At 38.2% G+C, this 13,670-nt stretch overlaps 1 protein-coding gene across 1 annotated transcript; it reads right to left on the bottom strand.

Moving 5' to 3' along the window:
• Positions 1-12,007: 12,007 nt before the first annotated feature.
• On the bottom strand, positions 12,008-13,201 carry LOC103422911 (uncharacterized). Its single transcript, XM_008360973.4, has 2 exons — positions 12,940-13,201; positions 12,008-12,688 (listed from the first exon to the last, which is right to left on the bottom strand). The coding sequence occupies exons 1-2, from the start codon at positions 13,169-13,171 to the stop codon at positions 12,087-12,089; spliced, it is 834 nt and encodes a 277-aa protein (XP_008359195.3). The 5' UTR covers positions 13,172-13,201; the 3' UTR covers positions 12,008-12,086.
• Between the last annotated feature and the right edge of the window lie 469 nt (positions 13,202-13,670).

Raw genomic sequence — 13,670 nt, 5'->3', positions numbered from 1 at the left:
CGTGCGGTGCGAGGTGAATAATATAAGCACTAACACCATGATTGCAGGTTATGAGCTATCAACATAATATACGTCATCAATGATTCACATGAATAACATAAAACTCACCTGATACTTACCTGTGCATCCACAACACCAATTCACACATATATATATATATATATATATGCATCAATTATCAATTCGTATAACTCATATCATTCATATCATTCATATTATGCATGCATGGCATTTTAGAAACATATTTCCATTAAAAACTCAATTTCTGGGAATTTCAATAGCATATAGGTATAAACAGAAAATACTGCCCACTTACCTGGAGTTCGCCCTACAACTCCCTAGTACAATACGTCAAGGCGTCATGACGATCGGCGCCTAAAACAATAATCAAATCCAATCTCAGAAATCATATCGATAGAATATATAACTTATATAAAACACGTAACTACGCAGTTCGATCCGGAAGATCTGCAACTCAAATTTCAAATCCATAACTTCCAGAGGTCCACAATATACCTCTAGGACAACTTCCTAAAATTTCATTACCATCCAACGGTCGGATCTCCGTCAATTTCCAAAACTAAATGACGGTTAACATTCTATTTTATGAACTTACAACTCCAATTCCGGAAGATCCGTAACTCGGATTCCCAATCCGTAAGTTCCTATAATCCTCAAATATTACGTATTACAAAGTATCAAAGTTTGGTGACGATCCAACGGTCGGATCGTCAATTCACGTTTTCACCTAACCACGAATCGTAACCAACTTAGGTTCAATTACTCAATTTACGTCCATTAATTATCAAAACTGAACCTAGAACCTTAAACACATGCTAAGAATGACATTGGCGGCCATTGGCCACGCGCCGCCGCGCGGGCCGCCGCGGTGAATACTATAAAAACGTTATTTAAAGCATATAACCAACAATTCTCAATAACTTCTCATACGGTGCTCAAATTGGGTATATGAATATACCACAGTGACCTACTCGACGTCACGAACGTCGACAAATTTTTAGAATTAATTTTGGGCTTGTCACGCGCCCCCACGCGCCAAGAACAAGCACGGGTACACACGCGCCCACGCGCGTCTTCTTCCTCACAAGCTCGCCGGACTGTGTTTTCCGATGGCCGGAAAACTGGGCAATTTTCAATTGCCTTGTTCTCCCTCGTTTCTCAACCATTTTCTTCGAATTTTATATCAAAATGAAGCCCTAAACATGTAGTTTCACGCTATACTACTTTAAGGCTCTAAAAATCACGAAATCTCACCGTATAAATTCCAAGAAAACCGGCCAAAGTCGAACCCAGTGATCCCGACGTCCAAAACCTTCAAACGAAGCACTTCGAGCTTCCTTAGGACCTCACTAAGCTCACTGTGAGCTTGGATTGTCCTAAAAATCAACCAACAAAAAGTTCATGAATAGTACCCAAATCGGAACTCGAGTTTTCAACGTGAAAACGAAGGGCTTCTTACCTGAAAATGGTATATTTGAGTTCGTAGGACACTCACGAATACAATGGTGCTAATCTCCACTTCGATCCATGAAGTTTTGAGGGATTTGGTGCTTTGGTCCGTACAGTTTCGAAGGAAGAGAGAGAGAGGTTTGACATGTGTGGTTCATCCCAAGTCATCACCATCCATTTTATTTAACTCCCTAACCACAAAAATACATGTAACTTTTAATCCAATAGTTTAGGAAGTATTTACTTAGTCCAAATAACAAGCCACACACACATACCTTAATACCCGTCAAGGGTAATTCTGTCATTTCACATTCCGGTCAAAAGTACCTCCGGGACGGGCTGTGACAATCTTCCCTCCTTATAGAATTTCGTCCCCAAAATTCATACAACCAACCAATCCACATAATACTCATAAAATAACCTTGGATACGTATCTCTCTCTCTCATTCGATCTTCCGTTTCCCAAGTAGCTTCTTTCGCTGAGTGGTTCCTCCACAATTCTTTTACTAAGCTCATTTCCTTATTTCTTATAACATTGTCTTTCCAATCCAATATAGTGACTGGTTCCTCATCATACGTCAAATCCGGATTAATTTCCAAAGGTTGAGGAGGAATCACATGTGAAGGATCTGAAACATAATGTCGAAACATCGAGACATGAAACACATTATGAACCTTAGATGCTCCGGAGGCAATTCCAATCTGTAAGCAACTTCACCAATCCTCTCCGTGATCTCATAAGGTCCTATATATCTAGGACTTAGCTTGCCTCTCTTTCCAAACCGTACTACACCTCTCCAAGGTGACAATTTCAAGAATACCAAGTTACCCACATCATAAACTCGATTAGTAGTATGTCTATCTGCTAAAATCTTTTGTCGATCTTGGGCCGCTTTCAGGTTAACCTCAATCACTTGAACATTCTGAGTAGTCTCATCTAAAATCTTTGGACTCTCTAACACTCTTTCGCCAACCTTTGACCAACACAATGGCGTACGACAAGCTCTACCATAAAGTGCCTCAAATGGTGACATACCAATGCTCGAATGAAAACTATTGTTGTAGGCAAATTCCATCAAATCTAGGCGATCGTGCCCAGAATCACCAAACTGCAACACTTAAGATTTCAACATATCCTCCAACGTCTGAATAGTCCTCTCTGATTGTCCATCTGTCTGAGGATGATAAGCAGTGCCGTAAAGCAATTTCATACCAAGGGTTTCCTAAAAAAGCTATCCAAAACTTAGAAGTAAACCTTGGATCTCGATCAGAAATAATGTTCACTGGAACTCCATAATACTTCCCAATCTTTGTGATGAACAACTTAGCCAATTTATTCAGAGGATACTTTTCTCTCACTGGAGTGAAGTGTGCTGACTTGGTAAGCCGATCTACAATCACCCAACGCCATCAAATCCATTCTGAGTACGTGGAAACTTATACCCAAAATCCATAGTTATATTTTCCCATTTCCACTGAGGAACGGTAAGTGGTTGTATCCGATCAAAGGCTTCTTTCTTTCAGCTTTGACTTGCTGACAACAATACACCTACTTACATACTCTGCAATTTCCCTCTTCATACCCGGCCAATAATAAAATGGTCGAATGGTATGGTACATCTTGGTACCTCTAGGATGCATTGTATAAGTGAATGATACGCAAATTCCAAAATTGCTTCCTTTAATTCCATAACATTAGGTATAAACACCTTGTTCTCTTGCATAAGCTTGCCATCTGATTCTCTAACTCTGAGGTCTTCCTTTTTCCCGTTATTCCTTGCTTTAAATAAATTCTTGAATTTCGTCGTCAAACGCTTGAGTCTCGAGTACGACCTACCAAATAGGCTTAACTTGAAAATTAGCAAGTACATTTTCTTTTCGATCTTCCATTCCCAACTTTACTCCAGAAGATCTCAAATCCACAAGAAGATGAACATGGCAAGCGTACCAAGCATTAATTCTCGCTGGGGTCTTCCTACTAAAAGCATTGGCCACAACATTGCATGATCACCCTGATCGTGCAATTATAATCACTAAGCAACTCAATCCACCTTCGTTGCCTAAGATTAAGATACCTCTAAATAAACAGATATTGGGAACTCTTTTGATTCGTAAAAATCTTGCACTTTTCTTCCCATAAAGACAATGTCTCCCAATCTTCAAAGTACATGTGGTAACTGCTAACTCCAAAACATGAGTAGGGTAATTCATTTCATATGGTTTCAATTGCCGTGAAGCATAGGCAATCACCTTACCCGATTGCATCAACACGCATCTAAGACCACTCAAAGAGGCATCATCTAGACCTCATAATTTCCGCTATCATCTGGGACTGTTAACACAGGTGTAGGAGTGAGGACATACTTCAATTGCTAAAAACTTTGCTCAAAATTATCATCCCACTCACTTAACCTCTTTTCTCGTCAATCTCGTCAATGGCAAGGTAACGACTGAAAAATCCTTAACAAACCATCTGCAATAACTTGTTAAGCTAAGAAAACTCCGAACCTCAGTCACGGTTCGTGGTTGTTCCAAATTCTTAACCGCTGCTACCTTTTTAAGAATCCTCTTGAATACCTTAAGTGGATATAACATGTCCCAGAAATGTCACTTGATTCGTCCAAAATTGGCATTTGTCAAACTTTGCATACAACCGATGTTCCCTCAAACATTGCAACACCAACTCAAACTGACTAGCATGCTTTACTTTCACTTAAGAGTATATCAAACTTCAACTCTTTCCTAGAAAACACATAGGCATCTCTAAACTGATCAAACAATCATCAATGCGCGGCAATGGATAACGGTTCTTACTCGTTACCCGATTCAATTACCTAATAGCCATATATATTCTTAAGGTCCCGTCTTTCTTCCTTATAAACAAAGCTGGGGTTTTTCCAAGGTAACGTACTAGGTTGACTGAAACCTTTATCAACCAATTCCGGTGACTGAATTTTCAATTCCTTTAACTCTGTGGGAACCAATCTAGAACATAAAGTCTGTACTTGGAGACAATTCAATAGTGAACACCACATCTCTGTCTGATGGCAATCCATGTAAATCATTCCGGGAACACATTAGGAAAATGTCTACCACTCGTACGTCATCCACAATACTAGGAGTACGATCCTGCAACACTACATGAGCTAGGTATCCTTGGCAACCTTTTGATAACAATCTCTTTGCTCTCACAACAGAAATAACGGTACGCCTCACTCCACTTTGCTCACTCACAAAAGTAACCTCGGATAATCCAAAACAATGGGAAGTAACTGATTTCCCGTAGCAATCCATATTGGCACGATTATAATGCATCCAATATGCGTCTAAAATCATGTCAAAATCCTTAATGTCTAACGGGATAAGATTCACGGGCATAACTATATCTTCCACCATCACTGAACACCCTGAATAATCATAACCGACATAGAATGGCCTACCTGTTTACTTGCTTAACGAATCCAACAAATAAGTTATGGATATTACGGTCTGCAGCCCGCAATAACGATAACTCACTGTCGTCTCGATAAGTAAGCAACAATTCTTAAGGGTGCAATATTATCATCTTGTTCTTCATCAGAAATACATATACACTCCTCGATTGTGCTCATTCTCTACTTTCTTTGGCAACATCGTCAATAACATAAAATTTCTACATCCCAATTAATTAAAATTCTAGCAAAGTAACCAAGAATGTTTAATGTGCCCATGATCAAGCCCGAAAGATTCTGAGTATCTTGAGACACATGACCTTTACCTTGGTCATCTTTCCTTTGATTCTCATTCTTTCCGTTATTTCAAATTATAAACTCTTGTTTCTTACTGTCCATATATGCCGGAGGAATAAACCTTTTCTTAAACAATTCTTTAAACAATTCTCATTCAGCTGTTTCCTCCGGTGACATCGTATAAGTCTCCTATCTCCACCAGGACGCCATTTCAACACTCAAAAACTAGGTAGTCATCTCGACCCACCTGACGAGAGGAAGATTTCCTTAACTTTGCATAATCCGAAACACCTTTTCCCAAACGATTAAGCCATCGATCTGTTCCCTCCGGTCTTTCATTTCCATAAAGTGATTCAAATTCAACTTATACACAGTCTCAAGAGGAATCCTTTGGGTAATAGACTGAATCACATTAGTAGTTCCTATAACTAAGTTAAATCGGGGAAGCTAAGCTCATCTGAACAAATTGGCTATCCACGAGGCGGTAAAGTTCTGACAGAAGACACTAGGGAATTCTCAAGATGTCCAGGACTGCAACCTAGGCTCTTATACCAACTGACACACCCCGTCCTGAAGGAGGGCATGCTGGCCGTCACGTGAGAGTGACGTAACCATTTACACAGTTCGGAAGCTTTAAAAATACAATTACTAAGATGAAACACCCGAGGGTGAGTCCTACTTTTGTGAATTTTGTCAGAACACCGTTGGATTCCTCGTGGCCACCAAAGCTCTGCTATATAGAACCTGGAGGGGCGCAAAACAAAATTGAGTGGGTCAGTAAAACAAAGTTTTTCGAAAACCTTTCAGTTAATAACATTTCTAACCCCTCACTGTAAAACCTATATACTTTCCCAGAAAAAAATAGTATATAATATGCATATAAATCTTCAAATATCTCAATTCACAAATCTTTATCAAACCAGAAAGTATGTCATGCTATAAGCGTCAACAACAGAATAAAGATGCATCAATATAACAGGTGAAATGATGAATTAACAGGAGACCCTGCAGTTGGTCCTGTACGGTTAATTCCATAGCTCAACATCCAATCCAACCGGAGTCACCTCGGTGACCTGTACGGCACTACACTGCAGATAAGTCGGAACTACCTGAAATAGTCTGTACAACATGAATGGTGTAATAATACGCTCTAGTGCTTCTCTCATCAATCATCTGTGTACACAATCTAAGGTCACCTATCAGTCGGAACCTTCTCATGGTCTGTACGACATGTCGGAACCCTCTCATGGTTTGTACGACATGCACCTACTTGGATCCAAGGTGAGCGTGCGGTGCGAGGTGAATAATATAAGCAATAACACCATGATTGCAGGTTATGAGCTATCAACATAATATACATCATCAATGATTCACATGAATAACATAAAACTCACCTGATACTTACCTGTGCGTCCACAACACCAATTCACATATATATATGCATCAATTATCAATTCGTATAACTCATATCATTCATATCATTCATATCATTCATATTATGCATGCATGGCATTTTAGAAACATATTTCCATTAAAAACTCAATTTCTGGGAATTTCAATAGCATATAGGTATAAACAGAAAATACTGCCCACTCACCTGGAGTTTGCCCTACAACTCCCTAGTACAATACGTCAAGGCGTCATGACGATCGACACCTAAAACAATAATCAAATCCAATCTCAGAAATCATATCGATAGAATATATAACTTATATAAAACACGTCACTACGCAGTTCGATCCGGAAGATCTGCAACTCAAATTTCAAATCCATAACTTCTAGAGGTCCACAATATACCTCTAGGACAACTTCCTAAAATTTCATTACCATCCAACGGTCGGATCTCCGTCAATTTCCAAAACTACTAAGTGACGGTTAACATTCTATTTTATGAACTTACAACTCCAATTCCGGAAGATCCGTAACTCGGATTCCCAATCCATAAGTTCCTATAATCCTTAAATATTACGTATTACAACGTATCAAAGTTTGGTGACGATCCAACGGTCGGATCGTCAATTCACGTTTTCACCTAACCACGAATCGTAACCAACTTAGGTTCAATTACTCAATTTACGTCCATTAATTATCAAAACTGAACCTAGAACCTTAAACACATGCTAAGAATGACATTGGCGGCCATTGGCCACGCGCCGCCGCGCGGGCCGCCGCGGTGAATACTATAAAAACGTATTTAAAGCATATAACCAACAATTCTCAATAACTTCTCATACGGTGCTCAAATTGGGTATATGAATATACCACAGTGACCTACTCGACGTCACGAACGTCGACAAATTTTTAGAATTAATTTTGGGCTTGTCACGCGCCCCCACGCGCCAAGGACAAGCACGGGTACACACGCGCCCACGTGCGTCTTCTTCCTCGCGAGCTCGCCGGACTGTGTTTTCCTGTGGCCGGAAAACTAGGCAATTTTCAATTGCCTTGTTCTCCCTCGTTTCTCAACCATTTTCTTCAAATTTTATATCAAAATGAAGCCCTAAACATGTAGTTTCACGCTATACTACTTTAAGGCTCTAAAAATCACGAAATCTCACCGTATAAATTCCAAGAAAACCGGCCAAAGTCGAACCCAGTGATCCCGACGTCCAAAACCTTCAAACGAAGCACTTCGAGCTTCCTTAGGACCTCACTAAGCTCACTGTGAGCTTGGATTGTCCTAAAAATCAACCAACAAAAAGTTCATGAATAGTACCCAAATCGGAACTCGAGTTTTCAACGTGAAAACGAAGGGCTTCTTACCTGAAAATGGTATATTTGAGTTCGTAGGACACTCACGAATACAATGGTGCTAATCTCCACTTCGATCCATGAAGTTTTGAGGGATTTGGTGCTTTGGTCCGTACAGTTTCGAAGGAAGAGAGAGAGAGGTTTGACATGTGTGGTTCATCCCAAGTCATCACCATCCATTTTATTTAACTCCCTAACCACAAAAATACATGTAACTTTTAATCCAATAGTTTAGGAAGTATTTACTTAGTCCAAATAACAAGCCACACACACATACCTTAATACCCGTCAAGGGTAATTCTGTCATTTCACATTCCGGTCAAAAGTACCTCCGGGACGGGCTGTGACAATCTTCCCTCCTTATGGAGTTAACTTTGGAGGGTAAATTAGACGTTAAATTCGCAACCCATATGAAATGTTAAGGGCTTATAGGCAAGAAAATGACGGTATTACAGTCTAAAATGTGTCAAGTGACTTAAGTTGATGAGAAATTGGATAAAATAGCTTTGAATATAATAGTACGGATAAAATTAGCAATTTTTTATTAAACTTTTGATGTTTTAATATTAGGATTTTAATTTGTTTAGAGACTGATTAGGAGGTGAAAAGTGTGTTAATTTTGCTCTTGTTGTTGTGAAATCAGCAACGCAACTATTTGGTGACAATTGGAGAAGATGAACAAATTACTCGGCAGCAATCGGCAATGTGCCTCAAGGTTTTCGAACTGGATAGGATGCGGTCCGAGGGCACGAGCTCAAGCACAACAAGCCCTGATTGCATTGGAATATTGAGGATATTCACTAACCAATTTCCTCAAGCAAAGGTAGTATTTGTGCCCATTGGAATTTGTGAACCCCTGAATTTGATAGAGACGATAGGGTTTTGAATCGAGTCATTGTTTATTACAGCAGATTACATCGTTTTTAGTACTAGAGGAAGCACCTCCGATACTGCTTATAGCTATTGGCTTGCATAATGGTTCAATTTACTGCGTTAAAGAGGATATTGCTCGAGAACGAATCACCCGGTTCAAGCTTCAGGTGGAAATCCATTCTGACAAGAGCCAGTCTTCAATTACGGGACTGGGGTTCAGAGTGGACGGTCAAGCCCATCAGTTGTTTGCTGTGACTCCGTCCTCTGTGAGCTTGTTCATCTTGCAGAATCAAACCTCAAACACAAGGCGGCAGACCCTAGATCAGATTGGAAGTAATATAAACAGTGTTGCAATGAGCGATCGCTCGGTATGTCTCACACTTATGTCATTAATTGTTCAATCAAATAAGGTGATTGTATCAGCCTTGGATCGATTCAAGGGATTCTGCATTCAAGAGTTTATCTTGTAAGTGCCCTCCTCTTTTGTATTCTTAAAATACTTAAAAGGTCATTTTGTTATAATATGAATCTCTAATGGAAAAAAAAAAAAAAAAAAAAAAGAATGCTTTATTATTCTCAGATTCATAACAAAAGTTTTCCGACGAAAATAACAATAAAAATATATTTATACATATAAGATTTATAATTAAAAATAAATGAAAAGTTAATTATATAAAATAAAATAAATTTACTGGTATCCAAAAACTCCTTGCAAGAGACAAGCTGCTCTAGAAATATACTATTCAGAGTGATGAGATGCTCTAGAAAAACTCTCTCAAAAGTGTGACTCTCCGTATATAACTTTTCACCACCTTATGTTTTTGACATAATGTTTTATAATGTTGGCACATTAAGTAACATTAATTGTAAGGCGATAGAAAGTTCATAGAGAGTCTCATTTTAAGAGAGTCTTTTTATAATTTCTCTATTTTAATTCCTTATCTTTATTTTTTGAATTTCATGTTTTATAATTTCAAAAGAAACTCCCAATAAATAAGTAGTCATTTATTTTTCGGATAGACTCTCAATTTCTATAAAGTAACGAATTTTTTTACCAAAAAAAAAAAAAAAACCTTGTTTCGATGAAATAGTAATGGTTTGAGAACAACCACATATTCCATTGAACCTAATCATAAATAAACAGTTATTTATTTTGTTTTCTAGGGATATCTTATTTGAGCATTGCATAATTTAAGTTTTTATTTTTTTTTTGCAAAATAGTCTTATCACTCTTGTTTATACCATATTTAGGGCCTCGTATACTTGGGACTTGGGCCTTGTATTTGGGCCTCACACTATAGCCCATACTTTGTAAAAGAGGAGGAGCCCCTTATTCTATAAAAGGGGACTCCTCCCCTCATTCTAAAGGAGGAAGATAGCCAAGCCATCCTACAAGGCTCAAAACTCTCATACATTTAGAGAGAGAGTCCTCATACAATTCAAGAGGCTCTCCTTCCTTCTCCCCCACCCTCCTTTCTCCGAGGGACTTCCCCAAACACTTGTATCCATACACATACAGAGAAACAATATCAACTACAGTGTGGACGTAGCCCATACATTGGGGTGAACCACGATAACTCTTGTGTCATTTACATTTCATGCAGATTCACGGTCGGATTTACGTTGTACCAAGACCATCCGGTTTTGTGCATCAACAACTCTCACTATATATATACAAACATCTAACGATTAAAACGCCCTTTGACAAAGAGAAATAACTCACCGTTCTCTCGACTCAGCTTAATTTACAAAACTTGTGACAATTATGAGATAAATATGAGGTTTTTTTTTATAGTGTTTAACGACCAAAGGTTTTGAATTTGAGGAATGTTTTAAAGGTTATAATGTCAGTAGCAGCTTTCAACATGCTTTAAAAAGTTTTTAAGTATCGACAAGTCCTACACATTGACTGATCTGAAAATGTAAAATTTACCATGGTGCAGATGGTTCACGTTCTACTTCTTATAAAATTGCCAGAAGCTCCTCCTCTCAGTAAGTCAGAGTCAACCTCATCATCCACAAATGGAACAAAAAAGAATGTTTGTTTTCGGAGTCATAACAAAAGTGTTCTGATGAAAATAACATAAGTGTTCATAACAAAATACTTCTGTTATGAATCCGAAAACAACAAAACATTCTTTTTTGTTCTATTAGTGGATGATGAAGTTGATTCTGACATGAGGTTCACTGAGGGAGAGCTTTTGGCGGTTTTACAAGGAGTAGAATGTGTATACTACTTTAAGGCTCTAAAAATCACGAAATCTCACCGTAGAAATTCCAAGAAAACCGGCCAAAGTCGAACCCAGTGATCCCGACGTCCAAAACCTTCAAACGAAGCACTCCGAGCTTCCTTAGGACCTCACTAAGCTCACTGTGAGCTTGGATTGTCCTAAAAATCAACCAACAAAAAGTTCATGAATAGTACCCAAATCGGAACTCGAGTTTTCAACGTGAAAACGAAGGGTTTCTTACCTGAAAATGGTATATTTGAGTTCGTAGGACACTCACGAATACAATGGTGCTAATCTCCACTTCGATCCATGAAGTTTTGAGGGATTTGGTGCTTTGGTCCGTACGGTTTCGAAGGAAGAGAGAGAGAGGTTTGACATGTGTGGTTCATCCCAAGTCATCACCATCCATTTTATTTAACTCCCTAACCACAAAAATACATGTAACTTTTAATCCAATAGTTTAGGAAGTATTTACTTAGTCCAAATAACAAGCCACACACACATACCTTAATACCCGTCAAGGGTAATTTCGTCATTTCACATTCCGGTTAAAAGTACCTCCGGGACGGGCTGTGACATAAATAGGCGTCGTTTCTTAATTTCTATGATTGAGAGTTTGAAAATAACAAATTTCATATTCATTTTCATGTTTTTTTAAGTTAACCAAACAAAAAAATTCACAATTTCTATAAAATAAAATTCCGTCATTTTAAAATTTTTTAGTAATCTTAAATTTCTTTATCCAAAAAGAGTGTAAATGGCATTGTGATTATGGAAATTGGAAAGGCTAGTGATTTCTTTAGTCCTCAGTCCTCGTTTATAGTCATTTCCTTTTTAAATGGCACTGTGTTCTCAAATCTCATGAGGACAAGGACAAAACTAATTTTTGGTATCAAACGTGAAGGGCGACTTTGATCCATTCTAGAATGCAAACTTAATAGATTAAAAATGATATCCAAACTGAAATGTAAAAATCCATAAAAAAATAAATAATGATAACAGAAACTAGAGTGCAAAATTAACTAAAAGTCAGTCACCATTCATCGTCACTCTCCTCCTTCCATGGAGAAGAAGGAGAGGGAGGAGGTGCTCTGACAAACAAAGTATCGAAAGGATCAACTCGGGGCTTCGGAGCATCTAACAGTGCACATATTAGTCTAGGGCCGATAGGGAGATGTCCCGGCAAGATAAACAGCGGATCACCTCCGCTTATAGCCAATGAGGCTACCTTGCACTTCTGTTTCAGTCTCAACTCTGAGTCCTCATCTATGAATTCACAAACACACAATTTTTTGAAAAAACATCCAAGATATACTCCCGTCACAATCAGCGTTGTAGGCTCAAGCTCTGGATTCAGGTAGTATTCCCGAATTTTAAAGCACGTCTCAGACGCTGTTCTCATGGGCCTCCTAAGTTCCCTTCCATAATACCTCCACGTCCGTACATTACCAACATGAACGACAGTTACAGCATCGTCATCACTGTCACTGGACGTTTGAATGTGCACTTGTTCGTTACTAAGCAGCTTCCAGTACCCATTAGAAGTTGGCCTTTCTGTTTTAACATCACCAAGAACTACCTCGGCACATATGTAGAAATATGCTGATCGGTTTTCTCCTCCATGACAGAAAAGACCTAGAAACAAAAATAATTAAACAACCAACTCTAAATATTCGATTCTCGTAAAAATGAATTTGAACCACATTATTACTAACATATTGTGATATAGATAATATCGTTTGTTCTAAAAAAATTAATGAAAAAATTAGTCAAAATGATCATTTTCCAAATCCAAATTAATGAAATAATCAGTTTTTAGTATGTCAAGGTCGATGTATGATGTGGTTCTTCTTTTATTTAATTGCATTTGGGAGGGTTAATCTTACTTGGAGGAATTTGATTAGCATCTGGAGGCATGCCCTTTTGCGAGTCAATGTGTCTGATCACATCTTCCACAGGCGTTGCCCGTCCGGCCAACTTGTTAAATAAATACTTGATCAAGATCGTTTCTGGATTCGGATTGAACGATTCACCTCGCTCATTGAGATCGGCCTCCGTACATGACTCGGTCACTGTGGAAGCAGCAATTATATCAAATGAGTGATCAGTGTTCCTCATTTGTTTCCTCCCTGAAACACGAAAATTGTAATGTCCTCCTGCAAACCCTAACCCTCTGGCAGTTTCTATCTATACACGTAGGGGATTGGAGAGGTAGACTCCTGACCCACCACCTGTTGCGATGGGAGCCAATAATCTCAAGCCACCTAAGCGTTCGGTTCTATAAATTAGCTGACAGCTCTCCACGTAATTAAGATGGGGATAGGCCCTCACCTCTATATTACACTACTTGATAAAAAAAACATATACAAGAGAGGGACCTTATACCTAAATTCCAACGATCGAGATTTTTTAACTTTAATCATTTAAGAAGATTGAAATTTAAAATAACCTTAGTATTAGATTACATATTGATTATAATCACTTGATGTGTCCTTAATTCAAAATAATTAATATGCACTTTATTTAATGTCTCCCATTAAATATTTAAATATATTAATATACAAATTTAAAAAAAAAAATTTACCAAAAAAAAGTTTTTTAATTTATTAATTTTATT

This window comes from Malus domestica, chromosome 09, assembly GCF_042453785.1.
Source record: "Malus domestica chromosome 09, GDT2T_hap1".
Taxonomy (NCBI): domain Eukaryota; kingdom Viridiplantae; phylum Streptophyta; class Magnoliopsida; order Rosales; family Rosaceae; genus Malus; species Malus domestica.
This window is presented reverse-complemented; position numbering and strand designations above follow the sequence as displayed.